Here is a 26,165-nt window from a genome sequence, read left to right as displayed (position 1 = left end):
AACCAGATTGGTTAAAACACAAGAGGTTACTTTAATTGAAATGATAATAATGCTATAAATGGTAAGAATACCATAAATAATCAAGAATTAACCAATGTATGACAAATGAATTAAAAAGCCACAAGTTGGTACTAGCCTCTCAGGGAAGGTAATTTATAATTATTTGCTCTTATATATTACTATAAATAATTATCTCCTTCCCAATCAATCAACATGCGAAGAATTTCTTGGTATTTTAAATTTAACTAAAACTTATTCTTTAACTTTGGCTGATAAATTTTTAGTAAGGTTTCATTGCTCTTGAAGTCTAGTCAGTTTTTTATTCTAACTCTCTCAAAATCATATAGTTATCCATTCCATGATGTCCTGGAATATTTTCATCCAATGGTGAGGAAGGACTTTAAATATAACTCTGGCTTAAAGTAAAAGTTTGGCAGTTTCTGATAGGACTGATACAGTCTATATAAATAGAAATTAGGACAGAGCCTGGATTTAGAGCTGGCTCAAAAAGCTGAAACATAATAAAAAGACAAAGCTTGGAAGTCAACAATAGTCATGGCTTGTATTCACTTCCTACTGACTATCAGAACAACACGTTCAAAGATACTTGAGAAAAGTCTTAAGAAGTCAGAATGCATGGCTCTTTCATAACATGATAAAATTTATCTCTCAAGCCAAACTGAGCAAGCAAAATGTCAGAAACACTGTCATTAAATCCAAGTGTATGATAAAGATGTCCACCTTTACCACTGTTATTTAACACTGTTCTGGAGAATTAGGTGAAGTAACCAATTAATAGAAAGATATAAGATGTATAGAATTGGAAAAGAAGCAAAATTATAATTTTCAGATGATATATAACTGGAAAACCTGAAGCAAGTGAAAAACTATTACAAACAATGAGAGAACATTAATGTTGCAGATAAATTATAGTAATGCTTATGACAGTGAAAACTTTATAGATTGTTTATTATGTGCCAGCAGTGTTCTGCATATATTAGCTAATTTAATATAATAATCCTATAAAGTATAAATATTATTATCTATATTTTATGGACAATAAGAAAACATGTCACATAGCTGGGGTGGCACAGCAGGGGTTCAAAAATTCCCAGTCTACATTCTTTACCACTACACCAAACAGTCTGTAAAACCAACAATTTTTCTGTATATATAACCAGCTAGAAAATATAATAAAATATCCAAATAATAATGACAACAGAAAGGTTAAAATAGGAATAATCCTAATAAGAAATATGTGAGAAAATTTTAAAATGCCATAGAGGAACTAAAAAGACATGAACAAATGGAAAGGCATACCCTATTTTTAGAAAAAATAAAATTCAATACTGTGTATCAATTTTCTCTACTTGTTTATACATGTAATTTAATCACAATATAAATGACAAAATGATTTTTTTTTCAGGGGAGGAAGGAAAAAGACAAGCAATTCTATAAATCACATAGAAACATAGTGCCAAATGTACGATATAATTATAATTTTAATAACCTCTTGGTACTGGAAAAGAAATAAACAGATCCATTAACTGAAAAAAAGGATTCAGAAATGGATATAAATACATGTGGGAATCTAGTTTATCAAAAGTGAGTATTTGAATCAGTGGGACCATTTAATTTATTCAAGAAAACAAATATCTTATTAATCTTAAACTAATTCAAATATCCATTTGACAAGCACAAAATTTAAAAATCTATTAATTAAATCAAGCCTGTCCAGACTCTATAGTTTACTCTTTGCTGTCTGTTTTACTTAATTTCTGTAGGATTTTGGAACAATAATTTATAATTCAGATAGATGTATTTTGGAATAATTCTAGTTTAGTTGCTCATTTTGGCTTTGCAGGGAATGAAAAGAAACAACCTTTAGCAATGATTCTCTAGCAGATATGAGAATGCTACAGATAAAAGCTGCCTTTTCTTTTTTCATTATGCACCTTTATTTGTTAAATTCTGTGTTAGCATCTGTACAAATCATGTTAACAAGTTAATTTTTTAGCTAGGTTTATTTCTCATACAACAGGGCTTGTTTATTTATTTTGCTTATTTTCTAGGAAATCCTGGGAGAATGGCTGAAAAAAGCAGGACAGTAATATCCTAGGATTGTGAAAGTCATTAGACTCACGGAATCTTGTATATAACAAGTGTGTCGGATGTTGCTAGCTTTTCTGTAGAATCGTGCCAGAATCCATTTCTCTTTAAATGCCATGGAATGTCATTGATATATGAAATGACACCTCTGGCCTTTGAGGTTGCATAAGGAGGATCTCAGTGCAAGAGCTCAGATATTCATTAGCAAGTTGGAATTGGGCTATCTGTGCCCATCACTCTTTATGAAGACAGTATATTCTATAGACTCACTCTTGGAAAAACACTGCTATAGGAGATATCTCAGATCAATACTGAATTAAATCAGACTGCAAATAAATAAAAACTGTCACCAGCATAACTTTCCTATCAAGTGCAATGCAGATATGCTAATACTGTGTCCAAGCCTCGCCGTGTTGCCTGTAAGGAAGTGTTCCCTGTCTCAGATCAGTTCAGCTGCTAGCTTGGGCCAGTACTAAGTAGGATACTCCACCCTAAATCAGGACAATTGTTATTGCCACCAAAGATGACAGTAATCCCTATTTACTTTCTTCTTCTGTTTTTTTCATCAAGAATTCCATCCCTAACACCCTCCTACCCTCAAACTTCTAAACATCTCTCTTCCTTCCCAAAACCCCTCCCCCACACACAAAAAAAAATCTTCCTCAACACAACACACTCTAGAAATCTAGTACTCTTTCAGTCATTATTCGATTCTTGTCTGGCTCTGGGCATTTTTTCTGCCCTTATTTCACTAGTATTTAGAGGGCACTGTCCTATTTAGAACAGACTGTGCACACTGAAATACCTATATTCAGAAAAGTGGCATTTACTAACTTGATGATTTTGCATGAGAAGACCCAGGGATTTCTGTAACTCAGAGGAAGAAGCATCTTTAATATGCAACTATGAATTTTGATTTCTCATGATAACTTCACAAAAAAAGGATTACAGTAAATAATTAAAAATATAGTGATGAGATATGTAATATGTAAATGTTGAAAGCTTCAGACTGCTGCAGTGAAACAATTAGATTTTTAAAATGTGAAAAAATAATAAAGAGTCAGTGAGAAAAAGCAGTGATAAACACGCATCACTAGTTTACATATTCTTAACCTGGAAATAAATAATTACCCATGAGTTATTTTGTTACAGTTATTTATACTCTGTTTCACTCCACAAGGAATTTGAAATTTTGGTTCAGCTTACCCTTCCAAAAAATCTAATACATGATTTTATCCCTTCTTGATACATTTTTTCCATCTGCCAAAATAGTTTTCTGGTATGTTGAATTAAATTACACCCAAAATTTGGAACTGATACACTGTGGGAAAGGAAGTTTATATAAAATGGTAACAATTTTGCTAACTCTGGACTTGAGGGGCTCTGTTTTAACTAACATTTGAGACTGAAAAATGAACAGTATGGTTGTAATGGCGGTGAGGCTTGGGCATTGCTCGTCATGCCCCTCATCTGAACTGAAGATACATTCCCAGCCACCTTTTCTCACACACCCTTACTTAGCAAGGTACTTTGAAAAGATGCAGTCCACACTAGTATGAAATGAGGACTGTGGAACCCTCTCTGTAACTATAAAGCTCTTAACAATATTAAATTATCAAGTGTTTGGCATTTAGTGGGTACGGAACAAATGTTCTCTAAATGAATAAAACAGTCAGAATTCTCTTAAAAGTAAAATTAAGTTTGTTTTTTTTTAAATCATTGTTTTTCTCTTGGTTTTTCCTTAATCCCCACCAATATTTTGCTTCTTTACACCTCTCCTCTTGAAGCAAATTCTTCACATTTTCAAGTTTTCAGGAAGGAGAACAGTTCGTCACTTTCAATTCCTGATGATTTCCATCTTAGGTAACAATTATGTTTATACTCATACATACTCATACATTGATACCCTGTAATTATTACCTGAATCACTACATACATCCTGAGTTGATTCAATAAGGTTAGTTTTTGACTAATTTTAAGAGAGAAAATATAAAGTGTTAGTAGGGAATATAAGTTTTCTGAGTCCTGGATGAATTTCTCACTCTAGTTTATTTCCACAGGAAAAGCCTTTGGAATTCCAGTGCTGTAGGTCAGTACCACTGATTAAAAACTGCTCTCACAAAGATGAACAAAAAGGGGAGGGGAATACAGGGAGAGGAAGACTTGTAAGAGGGCTGGCCGTTGGCAGTAAAGACAAGAGGAGAGACTCAGAGAGTGAGCGGGATAAAACTAACTGCTGAGGAGTGAAACAGCTGGTGGTTTTCGTTCAAGAAAGGAAAGTCAACTTGCCAAAAAAGGGTAGACTTACATAACTATAAAACAAGTAGATTAGTATAAAAAAATACAAAAAACAACACAGAAGATAAAATAACACTGTCACCATAAACGTGAATGTCTTATCATTGTAGTTTCCTCCCCTCATGGAAAAATAGTCCTGTTTAGCTTCAAAAATATGTCTTGAGAAAACCGTATGCACCTATCACATTAAGAATCATCCAAGACCTTACTAAAAATATAGACTCTAGGAGTCAACACTCAGAGATTGATTTAGTAGATATGGGACAGTTGTGAAGCTCCAAATATGCATTTTTAACAAGTACTAAAGAAGATTTTGAAGACCGTTCTTTAGATACATTGTCTTATAGGGAAGAGTAAAACACTGATTAACTGGAATTAACTTTTTGTTAATTCATTAAAAAATATTTATTGATTACTAGGTACTATTTATTTATCAATATGCCAGATACTATGATAGGTTTTGAGGATGCAGTGGAGAATAAGAGATATATATAAATATATAATTATTAATATAATGCATGTTATGAAGGAAAAGTAGATAGAGCTGGTATGCCTGATGAATACGGAGTTGTGACTAAGCAACTGAATGATCTGTTCAACTGAGAGTTAATAGTATAACCTTATTTGTGGTAATTACTTCATCTAAATATACATATATTGTGTATTTACACACACTATTTCTCAGGCATTGAATTAGGCCCTGGGGGTCCTTAATGTACCCATAAGCTATCAGGAAAAAATGTACTTAATTGTTTCATTTATTAAGAGGCTACAATGCATCAGGCATTAAACTAAGCAATGAGAACATAAAAATCAATAAAATGCAGATCTTACTCTTTAGGAATTTAGTTTAATTTAAAAAATGGAAGCAGATATAGAGACCTGAAGGCAGAAGTTTGTATAGGGTATTCCTAAAATTGGGGGAAATCTAAAGCATAGAAAAATAAGAAGGAATGATACACTGATGGAAGTTGATAAGATAGACAATGGAAAGATTATGCAGAGCCTTGCAGACCATGTTAAGAATTTTTAATTTTGTTATAAGGAAGGATAATGAGAAGATTCTTGTTAAGATTTCTAGTTGAAAAAATTATGCTAAAGGTGGTCCCAAATCCAATATGACTGGGGTCCTTATAAAAAGGGGAAATTTGGACATAGACATATGCACAGAGGCGAAACGATGTGAATACATATAAAGGAAAGATGGCCATGTGACTGAAACGATGCATTTACAAGCCAAGAACAGTGGATTGCTGGCAAACACCAGAAACTAGAAGAGATAAAGGATTCTCTCTTTCAGGCATCAGAGAGAGCATGTCTCTGCCAACACCTTGATTTTGGACTTTTAGCCCCCTGAAGTGTGAAACAATAAATTATTGTTGTTTAAAGTAAAAAAAAAATTTAAAAGATTATGTTAGCTAAAGTCTGAAGAATGGATTAAAAAGGAGTAAGAATAGATGCAGGAAACTTGCAGGAAAGCAAGTGAGAGATGATGGTGAAATTGAGTAAATGATGGCATCAGTAACAGAAGTGAACAGGTTTGTGAATATGTTTTTTGACTGACTGAATATTGGAAGGAAAGGCAGGAATCAAAAATGAATCTATAAATAACAAGTTCATACTGTATAGCACAGGGAACTATATTCAATATCTTGTAACTTATGGTGAAAAAGAATGTGAAAATGAATATATGTATCTTCATGTATGACTGAAGCATTATGCTGTACACCAGAAATTGATACAACATTGTAAACTGACTATACTTCAATAAAATATATATATATATATACCAAAAAAAAGAATGAATCTAGATACTGACTTGAATGATAATGGTGGTTACTGGTATAGGGAATGCTAGAGGAGAAACAGCTGTAAGGGGAAAAGAAAATAAATTCAGCCTTGGACATGCTGAATTAAAGGTTGCCTGTGGAACATCCAAGTGGAGTGTTGACCAAGCATTGGATATGGGTCTCCTAGATTAGCTAATAAGAGAAGCTTGAGCAGGAGCTAATAACTGGATGCCATGATCACTGTTTGACGCAAGTTTGCAAGACTGTCTAATATCCATACTGTGAGAGAACAGAAGGAGGCCTATACAGACCCAGAGGAATGCTATATTAATGACATGCAAGGGCAGGTGAAGACAGAGAAAGATACTGAGTGAAGATAACAGAGAGGAAAGACAAAAATGAGATTAGGACATACAAAAAAATCCAAGAAGATAATGTTTGAAAAAAAGAGATTAAGTGAGATCAGGGACTGAAAAGAGTAATTTGTGACAATTGTCAGGGTAGTGGAAAAGGTAGAATACAAAATGGGAGTATAAGAATAAGATAGGTGTCCTAAAGGGTAAGATACATACTTTCTGCGAGTGTGTGTGTGTAGATATGTACACATAATTGAATAGTTTAATAATGCTAAAAAACTATTGTAGATTGGTAATATTCTCTATCTTTAGCTCTACACATAACTCAGACGATAATGTGATATTCTTGCAATCACTTATTTGTTTTCTAAGGATGTGGGAATATTTATCACCAAGAATTTAAGAATTTCTCTAGGAATTTTAATGAAACTCTCAGGTATGAATAGCTAACTATTAATAACTGAATAATCTGGCAACCTCATGGTCATACTAAATGGATTAAAATATAGTGACAGGCTATCATAAATGACTACCAGAAGATAAATGAGAGGTACAGAAAACAATCAACTATACAAATAAACACTAAAGAATAACAAATAGTACAGGTTTCAAAAATAATACATCTTTTTATCTATTAAACTTCATTTTCCTTAATATGATGTTAATAGATACAGTTTTTTCATATATTTTTTCAGCCAGTCCCTGATGAAGTGTCAGATTCTGGCAGACTACTCAATGTCAGCTGTTTGCTTCCTTAACTTTAGAAACAAGTTCTCATTAGCTCCATCCAACTTGGAACAGTTCTTTTTGACCAACAGAAATAAAAACCTGACTTAGCCTAGAGACAGATCAAAGATATTCTCTCTCCAAGGATCAGCTCTGATTAGGAATGACTCTTCATATCAGTGCCTTTTTAACATTAGACAGACTTTCTTCAGGAGTAGTCTCTGTCCCCTCAACCAACCAAGGCATTTCTTGTCAAAGACAGAGCTTCTATTAACACCATTCTTCTCAGTATGAGGACTCATAATTAATTAAAATACAGTACCAAATGAAATGAACTTAAACTCATAGAGTTTAAGAATATGCCTCCCTGGCTTTGCTGTTTCCTTTGATCTTTTTTCTCCCTCTTCTTCTTCAGCAACTTACATAGCCTCATTTTATAAATATGAAGTCATACATTTTCCCCCCATCCCATGATGTTTACTGCAGAGTGGAATATATTTTTGAAAGCACTGAATTTATCACTTAAATGAAATGTAGTAAACGTTAAATACAACTTGCACACACAATACAATATCGATAGCTAGCAAGAAGAAAGGATCTCTGGTAGGCTTGGACTCTAGAACTCAAGAAAGGTACAGTCAAAGTAAAAGATAATTAAGTGTATAATAAGAATAATTGTAGTGGGTTATTTAAAACATACTTTAAAATCTGTGTATTTAAGAAATCCTTTATTTCACTGTGAATTATTCAAAAATCCAGCTTCTTTCAATTCTTTATGTACTTAATATTCACAAAGTCACAAGCTGTGTGTTACGAAAAAATCTTAGCACCCCATACCTAACACACCAGAACATTAACAGTGGAACTGCATAGTGTTGCAAGTTCCCTTATTAGCAGAGGAAATGTGACCTACTTCAGCCTATTCCAGTGACTAGCCTCTTTACCAAAGTACAGTTATGCTTTGGAAAGAGTAGGTAAAATAAAATTAGGTGAATATGCAGTATTATTTTTATTTTCTGTAAATCTTTTTTTAGGATGGTGTTGAGATTTCTCAAGGATGTTAAAAAAAGGAATTCTTGATCTTCACTTATATAAACCCTATCAATCTTTCAAAAGCTAGCTGAAATAAAATGACTTGATAAGGGATAATCAGTCAGTATCTTATATACGTAAGGCATTATGATGAGCAATGAGAGAAATGCCCACTTTAGTTGCACCCATAGGTTCTTATGTGTAGGGTTCTTATTTTCTAGATACTCTACAATTTTCATTCAAAATGTCTTATCTGAAGAGTTAAGAAAGAAGTTGTTTATTTTATTTTATTGATTTCTTTTTAATTTCTAGGTAGTAAGAAAATTTTGTTATTATTTATATTATTTTCCAATATGAGTGAATAATGATCTGAGAAATGGTATCTGTATTATTTTTACTTCTTAAAATTTATTGAAATCTACATATGGCCAGAACCATGGGGTTTTGTTGTTGTTATTTGTTTGTGAGGCGGTAAGACCTCCATGATCACTTGAAAAGGTTTCTTTGTGAGTACAAATGTATGACAATATCTTAAAAATAACATCTGTCTAATAAGTATTATACACATAGAGGAACAAGAATTTCTTTTCATCATATGTAGATGGTAGTTATATGAAGACTTAACAAGAAATGAAGGAGTCAGATCAATTCTGTAAAAACTGTGAAATAATTCTATGACATTTTGAATCTCAAAGTACTGAAGACGATATTACAAGTACAATGTAGGAGCTCTCATTGTTATGGTACCATGTACTCTAAAAAATAATCAACATCTGACAAAAAATTATGTGTAACCAAACAGAAAACAGCAAATTTAATAATAAAAAATGACCTCTGGAAAACACACAGCTACGCTTATTCATTATAGTTCCATCGGATTCAAAAGACCTAATAGCTCTGACATACTTTTTCTTTAGTTATGTCTATAAATTTCTTGGAATTGAAAATGACACATGTAATCCTATTGCTTTTTAAAGTTAATATTGAAACAGAAGCAGCAGCAATTTAAAAAAAAATTCATCCATAATTCAGTGGTAGTGATAAGGCACTGCCAGGCATCTCACTTGAAGAATTCTAAGAATTTCCCAGCATTCCCCACATGTTACCATCAAAGCAGTAAGTTATAATGCCCACTCCCCTTCCAAAAGTTCCACTTGCTGCTTAAATATTTATCTGAATAGACAGGGACATATGTGTGTGTGTGTATAATTTAAATGAATGCAACAGAGCTGTGGTAAATAATCTCAGAATGAGTGAAAAAAATCACTCAGTTTGCTTAGCTATGATTCACTCTCACTTTGGTGTACATCTTATAAGTATGGACATACTGAAATAGAGTCCAAAGAACAACTAAATAATTAAGTTTGTTCTTTTAGGACGTAGAAAGATCCTATCCTTGAGAAAGCACTGGAGGAAGAGTTGGTAAAGGATACTGGCGATTGCACAATTATTCATTTGCCCTAGGGAGACTGTGGTGGTGAGAGGAAGAAGTTTTGTTACAAATTGAGAATCACTATACATAATTTGTACCTCTACCAGAAAAGAAAATAATTGTTGATATTAACTTTCATAGCTTGTATCACAAAAATTTCTCCAAATATAGAAAATTATCAACCTAACACTGAGCATGTTTTTTTGTAATCTTACATGTTGCCTTCACTGTGTGATTTTTTCTATTCCTTTCCCCATCCCAATTCCCTTATAGGCTAAGGTAATTTTCAATTGATAACAAATGTGAATGATCCATCAAGTCTCAACCTAGTAGTTCATTTATTATCATAACTAGGAATTCTTCCCCACATCTGTTCAGCAACAGTCCATTAGTGAAGATGACTGCCATCTGTACAGAGAACAAAACAAAAGGTAAAGAACTAGAGTCAACCTAACTTATTGGTTAACTAACTTGTTAGCTGAGGATAAATGATAGTGTTTATCTTGCAATCAACTATTATATTTAGGGCTATAGAAACCTAACTTTATTGCTGGCAAATTTTGCTCTCTAGAATTTTAAGGGGTGGTATCTTTCCCTCTTAAGAATTTGATAGCTTTTTTTTTTTTTTTTTTTTTTTGCTATTTCATTTTCTTCTACTGTTTTCCATGAATAAAATCCTTTACCTTCATGGAAGATATGAGAGAAGGCAAACCTTATATATAAGTCAAAGACATTCAAGACAAAAATTTCCAAATTATTTTCTGAATTCTCTCTCATATGTTATAAATTTTGCAGTACTTTGAATATGTAGTAAAATAAAAGAAATAAAAAGTTCCATTGCGAAATTGAATCAGCTGCTTGCCTTTTACTGAATCAAATATTCAACAATGCTTTCTTTTCTTTCATTGTTAAAAAGAGTAAATTCTCTAAACACTATGTATATGCCTTCTGATAGAAAAATGGGCAAAGAATTATCTGAAGACAATTAGAAGAAAAAGTATAATTGGTTAATAAACATAAGAAAAATACTTAATCTTATTAGGAATGAAACAAATACATATGTAAATGAGATTTTAAAAACTTATGAAGTCAGCAAAAGAAGTTTAATTATAATGCCCAGTGTTGCTGAGGATATATGGGAACTATGCATTTTCATTTACTGTTGCTGGATGTTTAACTGGTTTAAAATTCTTTTTCTGGAATATCACCAGCAATATATCAAATGTCTACATATATTAAAGGTCACATAATTGCTTTTCCTTCCACCTTATTGTAAAATCACTTCAACTTATTTAAGAGCAGGTATATAGGTGGTTGCATGAGTATATGTAAACATAGGCAGTAGGGAAATAGAAGAAAATTATAAAAATACTCGAAAATCATGACTGCAGACTAAGATGATATATATTAATATATACATTCCAATGAATAAGAGGGAAAAGCACAACACTTACACTACTGATAAAGTCCACTTGCATAAAGTAATCTGCTGAATTTCCTCAACTCTAAAGTGGGGATAAAAATACCTCAGAGATTTGTTCAGGAACAAATAAAATATTGTACCTGAGTACTGAAAACTATAAATCATTGTAATGTTATTTTTAAATTGCTAAAACTATAAAAAGCAGTGGTATTATTAACAAGATGAAACTTTATAGACTAGCATTTATATTGGACTTTCAGAAGCTATTCCAACTTAAACTATAAAAATGTATTTTAAAGTTTTTATGTATATTAAACTCATATTTAATCCATACTTAAAGCATACCTGAAGATAATTCAATGTTTTACTTATTTTATGACAACAGTATATGCAAGCAGTTAACATTACATAAACAAAATTTAATTCATTTAATAAAATTCCAGACTAGTATATATATTCATAAACAAGAATAATAATTCTTGCTTATTCACAGTGTACATGCAACTAACTTACACCAGTCATTGATAAATTAACATGATGATTAAAGTTTAACAAAGAAATAGATTTAAAAATCCAGTGTTGATCAGTCTTTTCCTAAAATACACTCAGTTTAAAAAAAATCCATTTTATTTTATTCATCAGTTACATATCTTCATATATATATATGTATATATAATATATAATATATATATAATATATATATATGTATTTCCAATTAATAAGCTGTGGTAGAATTATCAAGCAGAGTCTTAGTTATTTCAAGAAACGTAGAGGAGAAAGACTCTAGCACTAGGTGAAATAATTCTTTAGGCAAGTTTCAGGATCAAAATAGTATTAAAACTAAGAGGTAAAGGTCAAAGTGAAATCTTAAACTGAAATTACTAGGGTAAAGCTGCCAGAAAGATTCCTTCTTTGGAGAGTCAGCCTCTCTCTCCCTTACTCCCCTTACTATTTGTAATGACTCTAAATGTAAAGTTATAGTAATAAAGCTAACATAGCTGAGAGGCAAGAGAAGAATACCAAAACATCTCTTTTTTTGTACAAACTATTTAGATAGAGAAGACTTCAGAAAATTTTCATGTAGTTTTCAAAGTTGAAACACAACTTTAATTACTAAATAGTAAATGTGTAATAATAATTGTTACCATTTTTGAGTGCTTATTATGTATCAGACACTGAACTAGGTGCTTTACTTAACAATCTGCAAGATAGGAATTATTACAATTATGCTCACTTTTACAAACAGGGAACTAGACAGGTTACGTTAATTATTCAATATTATAAAACAAAAAAGAAACAGGGTTTAAACCTGAAACTAAATTCATCTAACAGTAAAGCTCATGCTTTTTCTACTACAGTGGTCTGCTTCTGGGAATAACTAAGACAGACACACATAAAATTAAAGTGTAATTTTCTTCTCATAGCTGTTTCAAGCTTCCATTCAAGTTGCAGAGTGGTTTACGTTTCAATTTACAAAACCCATTTTTTATGTTATAGAATCTGACATCGAATATATAGTATATAAACATGAGTTGTGACTATCTTAAATTTAATGAATATGCTTTTATAAGGCATATATATACGTAATTTTTTGTATCTACTTTCTATTCTAACTCTTAAATCTGAACAAGGAAGACTTCAAATAAAAAATATTAGAATGGAAAGGGGGACAAAATTTGAGCTAAGATGCAAAAAGGGTACAAATATTTTGTATAAAGATTATATAAATATAAAAAATTAGATAATATATATACTTTAAAAAAGGATTTTGATAAAATCAGCATAGTAATTAAACAGATAATTTTAACAAGTGAACTTATAAAAATTGATTTAAGAAGAATGGATATTTGCACTGCTTATTCATTTTTTGCTTATTATCTGTATATCCGCCACTAAATGCAAATTCTATGAGAATAAATACTTGTTTTTTCAGTGCTTATCCCCAGCAACTAGAATGGTATCTGTTTTACAGTATGTATTCAGACACACTGTTGAAAAAATAATGCAGTAGTTTTTTTACATTATTCATTTTTTTCTTTATGGTTGAAGTATATCAGAAAGAATGAAATAAATTCTAAAGAATAGTGAGCTAAAATTTGAATATTCTTCAGATAGCAACATTTCATGTAAATAATGTATATTTTTCTCTTCCATTTCTTAGTATTGTTGTTAATGGAGATATTATATCTGACTTATGAGCACACAAAAAAGTTTGTTTTACATCACAAAGTTTTAGCAAATTGACCCAGAACTCTGAGACTTACCATATCTAGGAATTCACAAAGGGACTTGAGGTTTAGTGACATTCAAACTATTAAACTTTTTAAACAAAAATCTCATTTCAGAAAAGGGTATAAGGAAAAGGATTTTAAAATACTCAAATTAAACAGCAACGTTTCTTAGTAAAATTTTACTTTATCACAAGATGAAAGTCTCATGTTACCTGAATTGTCAATATTCTTTTCTGACCTTTTAAAATCAACTATCTCTCAGTCTTTTTTTTTCACTCAAGCATTAACATGTAGTGGACAAATGGAACAGAATATGAGTGACATCAGTGAGAATGGTGGTGTAAGGATCTCAGAAAAGCTGCTCCTCCAAAAACATAATGAGAGCAGAGATGATCAAAATAAACCTTTTAGAACTCTAGAAATTAAACAAAGGCCTGCAGCAATCTATGGAGTACATAGTCAAGAGAAACACCTGAATTTCATTAAGAATATGAGCTTCATGGGGCTTTAATTTACCTTACTCTCATTTCCCTCTCCTCAGGTACACAGTCACCTTGAAAACCAACAGTATCACAAACCAGAAATCTGTCAATCACTGGATGAATAGAGTAGTTTCAGAGTTTCCAAAAAGTATTATTTTAAGGAATTGTGATTATTTGACGTGTCTTTCAGTTCTCTGGAAACATCTCCTCACAGTATTTGCTTTTATTTGACCTGACTCAGAGCTTACTCAGTACAAAAAGACTTTACTCTGGAGGTTTCTGTCAAAAAAAGTCAGCAGCAATTGTTTAATATTGCAGCTGCCTGAGGTGGCCATAATAGCTTGGGCAAACAAGAAGCAGACAATAAAAATAAAAAAATTAAAATTAAAAGCTGGGGAATGCAATGTCCATAGAGGGGCTCTGAAAGTTCCAACATGATCCTGGGAATCTAGAAGTCTGTCCGTGTGTTCGTAAGATGTTTGCATCCTAGGAAAGACCCAAGGAGGCCTTAAGCTCTCACCTTTGGGTGATCCCAAGACCTCAAATAGTTGCATAATTACAAAAATACATAAATATTAGAAAACAGCTATGTTAAAAGGACGTAAGTGATAATAGTATTATGAACAGTAATGACACTAAAGTATACTAGTTTTAATATCCATCTTTTTTTAGAGTTTGTCAATTAAATATGCAGATACATACCAGATCTGTTTTTGGAGGATCCGGACACTCAGTGGAGAAATAAAGTGTCGAACTTCTGACTCCACTGCTATCAGAAGTTGGCTTTGGAGGTTGAGCATGTTGTCTGTAAGTAGCACTTTTAGGAGTCCAACAAAACAGGTTGATTGATTCTCGCACACAGCGTTCAATGTCAATTTCTAGAAAGGAAAAATTTTAAAAAAGCGAAGATAGAATCTTGATTGCTCAGTTTACGTAAAAACCACAATCTTTCCTAAATGCATATATACAAATATGGCTAAGATGATAACTAATTAGCAGAGATGTCAGTAAAAAAAAATATAGAAATTAATCAGCATATTTATGGCTGAAATGGTAGAAGGTATTTTATATTATTATGTAGATACATATACACATATATTTACTATGTAAATATATGCATATATTTTATAGGTGGTCTTATTGGTATTATAATCTACATATATATGCAATATATATGTATATTTCAGAGTATCATTATTTAAACATTATGGAATATAACATTTCTTCTTATTTAAGAATCTGCTTCACTAACTTTGATGATATTTTTTCTTTTTCAAAGTAAAACAAAGGCTGGGTAGAGAGGTCAGGCTGGAATTTGGGAGTGGGCAGGCAAAAGATTCAGGTGTTGATTCACCATGACTTTAAGTAAAGTGTACTAAAAGTTTCATTTTCATCTATTTTAGAAGATACAAAATCATCAGGCAAAATTTATTGAAATATCAATTTAGCATTTCTCACTTTTTTTTAAAATTTCTTGATTCAAGTGCACACAAGTTTAAGCGAAGCTTCATATAGAGAGAAATTGCACTAGATTAAAATTATAAAAATATTTTCATAGAAGATTTCCTTTTCTTTCTCAGATTTGAAAGTGATTTAAGCATTTTGGTACAGAGATAATGTACACAGGAAAGTTACTACAAAGTCAAATTATTGTTTGTGTGTTTGATAGGACTGTAGCTTTTTAGAAGATCAATAGTCCTGATGAAGAATAAGCTGTTCCTGTATGGGGAAAGTGGAGTGATCACGGAAAGGCAGTAGAAATTCACGAAGTTGACTAGGATGAAGGAGTTTAGCATGGACTAGCTTTCCCCATTCTATAGCTCTAATACTAGTAAATGGTAGATAGCCTCACTTCCTTCACAAAAGTCCAAATGTGGCAGCTCAGATAAACAATGGAGAAAAACATAATACATATTTTAAATTACAAAGGGATGAGTTCCTTATTTCACATTATGAAATGAAAAGCTTATATATAAGAGGAAAAGAAACAGGAATTTAAGTCAGTTTTGTGAATGGTGCATGAGTCATGCAATTAGAGTTGTCTGCTTTTGTAAGGTGGAAAACTTTTGGATGAGCACAGGGAAATAGACACTTTTTGAGCATCTATTAGGTGACAGGCATTGTCTACTTTCACTTAGCCCATTTAATTCTTACAATGATTCTTGTAGACAGGTATTGCAATCTCCCTTATCTCTGTTGAAGACCAAAGAAACTAAGACATAAGAAAGCTAAGTGATTTAATGTGTTAAATGTGTTATGAGTAGAATGTCTTAAGTTACCAAATGGTTTAAAGGCATTTTTCATTACCCAATTCATTAAGATTTGGGAAAATAATAGCCAACAGATCTAGAAAGACCAGTTACTAAATCAAACATTCCTTTATCTGCTATTAGTGATGTTTGCCAACTTTATAGTTGGTTACTCCCATGGCTCCCCAAAGAGGTCAGATTTCATCACCTCCATATTGTATTTCTAACATAAAATCTATAAAATAGAGTTAGACATGTTTTGAGGCATGGATCTATTTATTTGAGAAATGGTCAGTATGGTTAAATGTATTTTTAAAAAGCTCTGTAATATTATCAACATGATATTCCACAGAGAAGAACACAGAAACCAACTAGAAGAAGAATAAAAGTTTAAGATATGTTCCTCTGATCCACTAAAGAAGGAAGAGATATGTTCAATTCATTTTAGAAAATTCCCAATTAATATGGTTAAAATAAAAATTTGCAGCTAAAGAGAGAAAACTCTGTCATCTTAAAAAAGTTTATCCACTTAGCACTGTTAAATCTCCAAAGCAGAAGAATTTTGGACCGTAGATTTTACATCTGCAGTGCTCAAATCAGTCTGACATATCTGTCACCCATAAAAGGCTTGAAGTCAAGACAATGATCCAGATCAGAGGTTGTAGTTAAGTCCTTAGATCACTGGCCATGGAAAAGTCATTTGTATCTGCTTCCAAAACACCCTACCAATACCATAAAAGGTTTACAGTGAATCTTGAGAATTTACTGGTATCCACTCCGATTCAAGCCTGATTACTAGTACTGGCAGATATCCCATTCTCCATTCTCTTGACCCTTGTCACTTCATCTCAAAATCCTTCCAAAGTACTTTATCGTAATAAAAATATTATGTAAAAATGCTTTGTAAACCATACATTAAAATATGCAATTATTCATTCAAAATATTCTCTCATCCTAGGGCACTACTATTTTCTATCTTGAATTTTCATTTTGATATAATACATTGTGAAAAAGCAATATACCATGGATTATGTTTTCCCAGGATGATTCCAAACTCCATGAGGTACTCTGTGACTCAGAGAAATCATTTATCTAAATCTCGGTTTCTTTATTCTCATCCATTACTACTATATTTCTCAGAAATACTGAATTATTTTCAAAATGATAAAATACAACTGATGTGTCATTTGGGTGAGGGGAGGTGGAAAAATCACCTCTTCTTAAGCCTTCTTTTCTCTTGTTTTAATGAATATGAATTACTTCCTAGATCAAACGAACATCACCTAATTCCCTTTGGTTCCTTCCTATATTTGATCTCTCATTTGGAGTCTAAGATACTATTTTTTCTCTCTTGATTAGCTGCATCATTTTGGTAGAACATATTTTCCAGTAGTTTCTAAGAAAGGATGCACAGAACGCAAATTATTTTGGAATTGTCCATGTCTTTTAATATACTTATTCTGCCCTTGACTGACAGTTGGGTTAGGCATAACATTCTAGGATTTCTTTTTTTTTTCCTCTTAAGAGTTATGTAAGGCAGGGCTCCATCATCTTTCTGCTGAGAATTTTGATGCAATTTTGATTTGAGATCATTTGTATGTGATTTTCCACCTTTCTGTAAACTTTTAGGATCCCCAGTGTTCTGAAATTTCATAATGATATATTTAAGTGTGTATCACTCACTTGTGTTAGGCATTTGATGGTCTTTTTGTAATCTTTCACTTACAGAAAAAGCTCTTGTTTGATGTCTGTAATAACTTCTTTCTGTTTTTCTTCTTCTCTCTTCTTTGGGTAGAAGAGTCTTGAACATCCTGAGTAGATTTTCTAATAATTTTGCCTTTTCTTCTTATTTTCCATCTTTATTTGTATTCTACTCTCTGAGAGATTTCCCAAACCATATCATTCAACTCTTTTATTATAAAGATCCTTGCATTTCTACATCATTTTTAATTTCCAGTAAATTAAATTTTGTTGTTACTTTAAAAAAATTCTGATTTTTCATAGTTACCATATTTTCTCATAATTGTCTTTCTGAGGATATCCCTTTATTCAGTTGGTACCAGTCTGTGTTTTTTAGTTGGAGGATTCCCTTAGAGATTTGGTAATTTATGACTATACATATTTAAAAGAATAGCACTAAAAATCTGATTGGAAGTTTTCTATATGTGGCAGGGCTTGGTAACTGGTGGATTCACTATAGGTAACTCGGGGATACAGTCATTTGTTAGAGGACCTATGTAAGTAAGATATTTCTCCCTTCGGGGGACATTCCATCTCTCCAGAGACTAATTCTTTAATCTGTCTAAACTAATCCTTGCCAGCATTCTAGGACTGACTATGGAGGGGCCTGGGGCTTGTGACTATATACATTTCCTCACTCCGGCTCTTTGCTATGCTGCTAACTCTGAGATTCAAGACTCTACAATTCCACTACTCCAAAGAATACTCCTCCAAATGTATTGTTCCTATGGTCATGTTTTGTAAAATTTGCAGAAGTATAAATATTTAAACTATAATCAGTGAAAACTGTTGTCTTTATTTACACCAATTTCTCCTCCATTACTCTTCCTTTTGTGCTGGGCAACACAGAGGCTCTGGATACTTTGACACAACTAAGCAAGCTGAATTAGAGATACACAGTGTGGTTTACTGGGGTATATTTCACTGATCTGAAGTCACTTTTGGGTAATTTCTCCTTGACTAGACTCTAGCCAGGCTTCTCTAAGCCTTTTCTCAACTATACTTCAACTTAGCCTATAGAGACTTGAGCAAAACTCTAACATAGTTTATAGCAATTCAAGGCCACATCCCTAGGATGACCTTAACACTCTATAAGTGCCTGCCTGAGAAATATCAAGGCTGCCAAAAGAACCTACCATTTGACAGTCAATACTTGAAGATAGGGTCCCTGTCTTCCAGCCTCTATGGGAAGGTGGGAGTCTAAATTTGATAAGTGTCAATTAGCAAACCCAGATTGGTATCACATGGACCAATGCCCCTCATCACATTTTTTGTAATTTTTTCACTTCCCTGAATCTTCTAGTCCCCTCCTTCCTTATTCCCTCATTCCCTCTTTAAAATGCCCTGTCACCTCTGTACAAATTGACAATGAGTTTAATTTATGCTGGACTCTTACTACACCAGTGTGTTACTGATTAAAACCTGTCCTTACCACTTTAATTGGTATCCGGCATTTTTTATCTTTGACAGTATGGCAAAGTTATTTCTAGCTCTAGGAATGACTTCTTGGAATACTCCCACCACCCTCTATACAGGAGCAGAGGTTGTATGTGATATAAATATGTTCCAGCACCCGAAGTTTATGGGTAGGAGAAACATAACAGACATGTACAAAGCCAAAAATCAGACTTTAAAATTCTTTGAAACATTAAACATGCAAAATTATAAGCAGAAAATCTGATTCTCATTGATGCTGATCAAAAGAGAAACACTCTCCTTCTAGGAATATACTTGATAATGCTACATATACAATTACAAGTGCACCATTAACATTTTTCGTTTTTTTGATAGGAATTTCACAAAATAGCATTTTGTTTACAAGAATAAACAGTACAATAAACAAAAGCTACACCTGTGTTGTCATATGTTTTATGTATTCCTACTATCAAAAATAAAAAAACAAATCTCAACAAACCCTTCCAGTGAAAAGACTTATTATCTATTTTCTCTATAGAAAATACTGCACAACTGTTGTTATATGAAGAGATGATCAATGAGAAAGAAGCAAAAAATGAGGAATAGACATTTAATGAATAAAAACATTATGTTTTTTAATTTTGTAATTTGTTGTGATCTCTTTGCTCTAATGTTCTTTTAATAGCCTAATTTTAGATTGTAATTTATAACCTATTCTTAAAGAAGGGCATCTCCTGACACTGCATTAGCTTCATGTCACAAAATCTAGATCTGCCCTTATCTTCCAGTCTTCTGCAGACCAGTAGACTCTTGGCTAAGAGGGTGGTTGCAAAGATTTGCAAAGGCAGGAGAAATGAAACTATTCCTTATGCAAAAACACATTCAATTGCTTCTTTTCTGATTTTCTGCCTCATTTTTCATTCACCTTCAACTCTGGAGACCTTTTGGTCTGCATCAAGAATCGGCTTGCTTCTTTTTGGTATCCTCCTTTGCAGGAAAGTTTCAGTATTCTTTGCTTTATTAAGTGATGTAACTGCTTTCTATTTTCCAAATACTTGTTGACATTTCTTGTCTACTAGTGCACTTATATTCTCTTTCTTCTTCGAATTATACTTTTTTCATTCCCTTACTGTCACTTTTGTGATGTTTCAGAAGGAAGCAGAGATAAACATGTGTACAATTTGTTATTCTGAATTACAAAGGTTTCCAAATTTTAAAGGCTCTAGTTCAAAAGGGGTGGGAATGAAGTTAGGAGATGGGCATGGCGAGCATGGAGTCTCACTCCCTTGGTATGGTCCCTGGCCTGCAAAATAGCAGTTAAGATACTTGCTCAGAAGGCAGTATAGTAACAACGGCACACAGGAAAGATTAACCCAGGAGGCAGCATTATCTAGTTTTGATTCAGTTCAATTACTTACAAGTTGTACGGCTTTGGCCAACTCATTTTTCTGCATCTCTTTTCTCAGTTATAAAACAGGAATGATACTTTCTGGGACTGTTATGAGGTATAAATAAGATTATTCTAGCATATAGTAGGAACTCAAGTATTTAATAGGCAAACTTTTAGATATACAGAAAACATGAAAAATTTTAGCACTTCGACTAAAATTTTAAAAAGTATAAGCCTTGGATCCCATTTAGTCTGCTTCTTGTTTTAAATTCAGTTAAAAAATAGGCTAGTTTTCTATTTTACACTTGACAGATTTCTCTTTAAAAAGAGAATGTTTTCAAAAAATTATTCTTTTCTACTTTTCAAAATCCAAAGACTTAGAATATTATTCAGTGATAAAAAGAAATGAGCTATCAAGCCACGAGCAGAAAAAGTCTGAAAGGCTACACAGTCTATGATTCCAACCATATGTTATTCTGGAAAAGGCAAAACTTTGTAAGGACAAAAAAAAGATCACTAGTCGCCAAGGGTTTCTGGGGATGGGGGGAGTAGGAGAGGATGGATGAGCAGCTGAAGCACAGTGAATATTTAGAGTGGTGAAACTGTTCTGTATAATACTGCAATGGTGAATACATGACACTGTGCATTTGTCAAAAACCTAGAGAACTCTGCAACACAACTAAACTATGGACCTCAGTTAATAACAATGTATCAATATAGTAAAATCAGTAAAAATGGCATAGTAGTTATCTCCAAGGATACTTTTTTAAAATTAAGAGTGTTTTTGAAAAGGAACTGCTGAAAGAAAGTCACAAATCTGTAATCAAGTCATAATCTGTTTATTATAGTTGATTTATCACTTGACAAAGGAAACAAATTATGACTTTGTTCAAATGCAAAATAAACTCCATTGTCAAAGAATACTCTCACTAAAAAGAATAATCCCCAGGACATTTACTGGGCACTCTGGATTTGTAAGAATTAAAGTATTAATAATTTTATCCTAATTATGTAATCACAGGACAAGAGGGGTCACTGAAGCCATTCTAGAATATCTTGGTTTATGCAAGACATTTAACATATTGGACAGAAACGTTTTCTTCCCCACTCTAAAATCCTCATCTGTACTTAATAATAGTATGATTATTGTTCCATACCACCCTTTGTTTGAGAGAATAAACTCATGGTTGTCTTTGTGAGGCAGGTACGGAATAAGTAGACAGTAGAACTCCTATGGATGGGAAATAAATGATTTTGTATATCCAAACCACAATTACAAAACATGGCTTGCTTAAATAAAGGAAGATAAATTGTAGAAATAACATTTTATATTTAAAATGAGTTAAAACTTTTTAAAAATCAAGTTTTTATTTGTTGTTTACTGAGAAAGGACTAACACATGCATAAAGCAATGGCTAGTATGTTACCTAAGGGTTTTATCTAATAGCAAGTAATGTCATTATTATAATTTAAATGAGCTTCCTAGGATGTCAGAATTGAACTTTTGAAGCTACTAGATTGAACCATTTGAAACTGCTGATATGGAACTGCTTCTTAAACATGTAACATGTTCCCTTGCTTAGTAAAAAGTACTGGATTTGAATTCTAAATGCCAGTTACTAACTACAATCTATAACCTCAATGTGTTTCAATTAGTTCAAGAGCAAAATGGAGATAATAAGAAAGCTACTTAATATAGTTGCAATGATTACACAAGATTAAAAATCTTAAAAAGATTTTAAACTCTAAAAGTGATTCTAAGTTTTGATAACTAAAGATTATCCACATTGCCAAAATTTTCTATTCACAATCTAACTTTTGAAATGAAGCTTACTATATATATGAGAATTAACAATGTATACACTTAAGTTTAGGTCTCAATATTTCCCCATGCCAATGTGTCCATAAAGGCTTCCCTACTGTTTATTTAATTAAACTGAACTAAATGAGTTATTACTATATTCAAGTTATGGTATTACGTGCTGAGGGATCACAAAGATGAGTATTTGTCAAAGCCTGGTCAGGTCAGAGTGAGAGTTCCCACTGAGCACCTTGGGTATTAAGTTAAGGACCTAGACATGCCACATTGTTTAGCTAAATAAAAAAATTAAAAGAGACCCACCTTAACAAAGAATAAAACCAATTTGATATGAACAAAAGGGCCCACCAGTTATTTAACTGTCTAGCAGAACAAAACTCAACATTCTTTAAAGAAAGATGATAAAATTGACTCCTTACAATATACTTTTATTAATATCCACTATATAATAAATAATTAGATATGCAAAGCAGAAAAATGTGACTTAAAATCAAGAGAAGCATAGAAATATACCTACAAGATGATCCAGAATAGGACTTAGCAAATAAGGACTTTAAATTAATTACTATAGATATGTTCAAGGACTTGACGGAAAATATAGTCAAAGTGAATGGACAGGGAAATGCAACCAATATAGAAGAGCCAAATTGAAATACTAGCACAGAAAAGTGCATTATTCCTTCCTCAGACTTGGTGTGTCCTGCTATAAATTCCTATTGCTGTCTATAGAACTTAACACCATTATAACTATTTACTTAATAAAGGGGTCACAAATTAGTAGCCAACTGGCTACAATCAGTTATACTTGGCTTAAGTGTTACAGTTTTTAAAAATTTGAGCCACTGTTTACAATTGGGAGATTACATAAAAATATTATGGTAATCCTATTTCATTTATATTTATCTCTCAATGAAAGCAAGTAACTGTTAATTGAACCTCATGCCTCATCCAAAAAACAACAACAACAAAAAAAGCTAGATCACTTCTCACTGCCCTTCTTTCCCGCTATGGGGAATGTCAAAAGTATCTTAAAAATCTATGAAATTTCATAAATTGAGTCGAATTTCCTCCTCACTCTCTTATTCTCATTAATTTCCAATTCCATCTTGAGGATAAACAGGAAAATAATAAGACAGATTTAAGAGTTTACATATTTTATACTTTGCTCTATTTCTTAATTTTTAATAACTTAACTCATTTTCTTTCAGTTCCAACATATCTGTATGTTATTTGAAAAAAATGGCCTGGATTTCTAATTATAGATTGTAGGGAACCTGGCACATAACTGTGTTGTTCAAAAAGTGTACTGTTTTTATTAAGTATTCCATGCTATGCTAAATAATGATAAAGACTGCATTACAAAAGTGCTTTAAGTCAGAATAAATAAGTACATTTTTTCCTAGCTACTTAAGATATTAATACAATACTTTTGAGGAACCCTTGAAGTGCTACACAATAGTGAGATACTACCAGTATTTTTCATTATGTGCTTAAAATGAATCCCATTGTGAAGTATGTGGGTAACACTGAAATGAAATCTCAAAATTTTATTTAAAATTTTTCACTTCAACTTAGCTTCCATAATCAAACACACATCATACAACTAAGATGTTTCAGCCAAACGCTAATTTCTTCCTTCAAATAAGATTTCAAAGTTTTCATATGCTCAAGTCCCTTCAACAGACTCTCTATTTCGCTGTATTTATATGTACATATTTCTTTCTTTTAGTGGTAAAGTAACTATTTTAACCTCTGAGAATATATTAAGTGTTCTTCCATACATATTTCCCAATTTCTTTCTATAGGTCCTTAAAAAAACTTCTTCTAAAGATTCCTATCTTTGAAGATGCTCAGAGGTACAAAGATACACACTCTAAGAACTTATTTCAACCATAATGACATACACACGTTGAATTAATTTTCAACTGTACAAAGGAAATACACCAATAAAATAAAAAAAAAACATTTAAACATCTCAGCTACAAATCCATTCTGAAATTATTAACGATTTTTTTTCTTTTTGAGTAAAAGTAGATTTATTTAGAGATGTACATGGTGGGGGATGTGCGTGGAGGTTAAAGTAAAGGTAGATACATACTCCATAGACAAGAGTACGGGCGGTCTCAGAAGGCAAGAGAGAGTGCAGTGTTGCTAGTTTTTATATATTAAGAAGTGAGAGGATTATTCCTACTACCCTGGGGAAGGGGCAGGGATTCCCAGGAATTGGGCCACCACCCTGGTTTTGAACTTTCATGGTTGGCTTCAGAACTGTCATGGCACCTGTGGGTGTGTCATTCACCACGCTAGTATATTACAATGTGTATAATGAACCTCAAGGTCCACTAGAGGTCAAATATCTGGCCATCTTGGGCTTCCAGGTCTATTGGGAGTGGACTTTCATGCCATCTTGGTGCTAACTGCTGTGTCATTTCTTTATGGCTGTGTCCTGCCCTCTTCCTTCCTGTCTCACTTTCCCCTCAGAAATTTTACTCCCACAATCTTATAAGGGTGCAGAGGGGTGGTAGTCTATCTCCCATAGCTGAGCAGGGGCCTTGACCCTGCCTATTAGGGAGTAAAAATCTATGAATGCCTAATCTAGGGGCCCCAGGAATAGGGAAGCTTCTTGTGGAAACTGTTTTCTTAACATCAGTGGCCAACATTCAGTATTGGATGGCACTATGAAAAACCCAGTATTTCTTCCAAAATACCCTACCACTATTTTCAGATTGCTTGAGAAATGACAAATGTACTGCTCTCATGGTTATTTCCTCTAGTACTAAAATGACACATCTACCAATACATATCAAGAACTTTTAACAAGATTTTCTAGCACCACTTGTACTTTCTTGGAATGTGACATCACACTGTATCATTTACTACAAGGGAACAGAAGTTGGAAGCAATTTTTGGCAAAAATAACAATGCCTTCCTGCTGTGCTCTCTGTTCAAGAACTAAAGAGTTAGTATAAAGTTGTGGAAAAGAGGAAGAAAGGAGAAAGGAGAGGGAACTTACAAGGATTGAATGTTACACATTATTTGCATTCTTAAAATATTAAATGTGACACCTACTTGAAAAAATAGTTATGCATACTTGGTAGCAGGTTTTGTGTCATGTGCATTATGTATATTATCTTTCATACTCTAACATTAAAGCAGAAATTACCTGTATTTTAGTGAAACTTTCATAATGTAGAGGAGCCTCTTTCCAGTGAGGTTAAAAACTTGCCCAAATTCACACAACTACTATATGCCAGAGCTGGGATGTGAACTCATATCTGTTTCACTCCACAGACCACTCTTTTCAGTGGCAGAACCATTCTGAAACTTTCCTGAGTCACACAGGTAGTGAGTGGTAGAGCTAGGACTCAAACCCTTATGTCTTGACTCCAAAGACTGGGCTGTCTATCCACTATACCATGCTGTCTCTGAGCAATGAAAAGAGCTATTCTTCTTAGTCATAATATACATTTAACATTGAAGGCTTACTTTACTTCTTAGGTAATTCCTTAATTGCTTTTGCTAATAAGGAAATCTATATGATTGATATCTACCTCAATAATTTATAGAAAGACTCAAATGGGATGATTGCTTCATTTATTCTATCAATTGTAAAGCATGCCATGATACAAACAAAAAAGTGAGGAAAATTATATAATAATGATGATAATAACA

The 26,165-nt window shown here is 32.7% G+C and overlaps 1 protein-coding gene across 7 annotated transcripts in view; it reads right to left on the bottom strand.

Moving 5' to 3' along the window:
* TBCK (TBC1 domain containing kinase) overlaps positions 1-26,165 on the bottom strand; it is a 172,704-nt gene that overhangs the window by 47,430 nt on the left and 99,109 nt on the right. For 6 of the 7 annotated variants that reach the window (XM_031468145.2, XM_031468142.2, XM_064484369.1 and 3 more), the window contains exon 23: positions 14,582-14,757. In XM_031468145.2, the coding sequence (XP_031324005.2) occupies positions 14,582-14,757 (176 nt within the window). Of the gene's footprint in view, positions 1-7,988; positions 10,152-14,581; positions 14,758-26,165 lie in introns of those variants that run through there. The other variant, XM_031468172.2, reaches the window with a different exon arrangement.

The sequence above is a fragment of the Camelus dromedarius genome, chromosome 1 (assembly GCF_036321535.1).
Source record: "Camelus dromedarius isolate mCamDro1 chromosome 1, mCamDro1.pat, whole genome shotgun sequence".
Classification (NCBI taxonomy): Eukaryota; Metazoa; Chordata; class Mammalia; order Artiodactyla; family Camelidae; genus Camelus; species Camelus dromedarius.
This window is presented reverse-complemented; position numbering and strand designations above follow the sequence as displayed.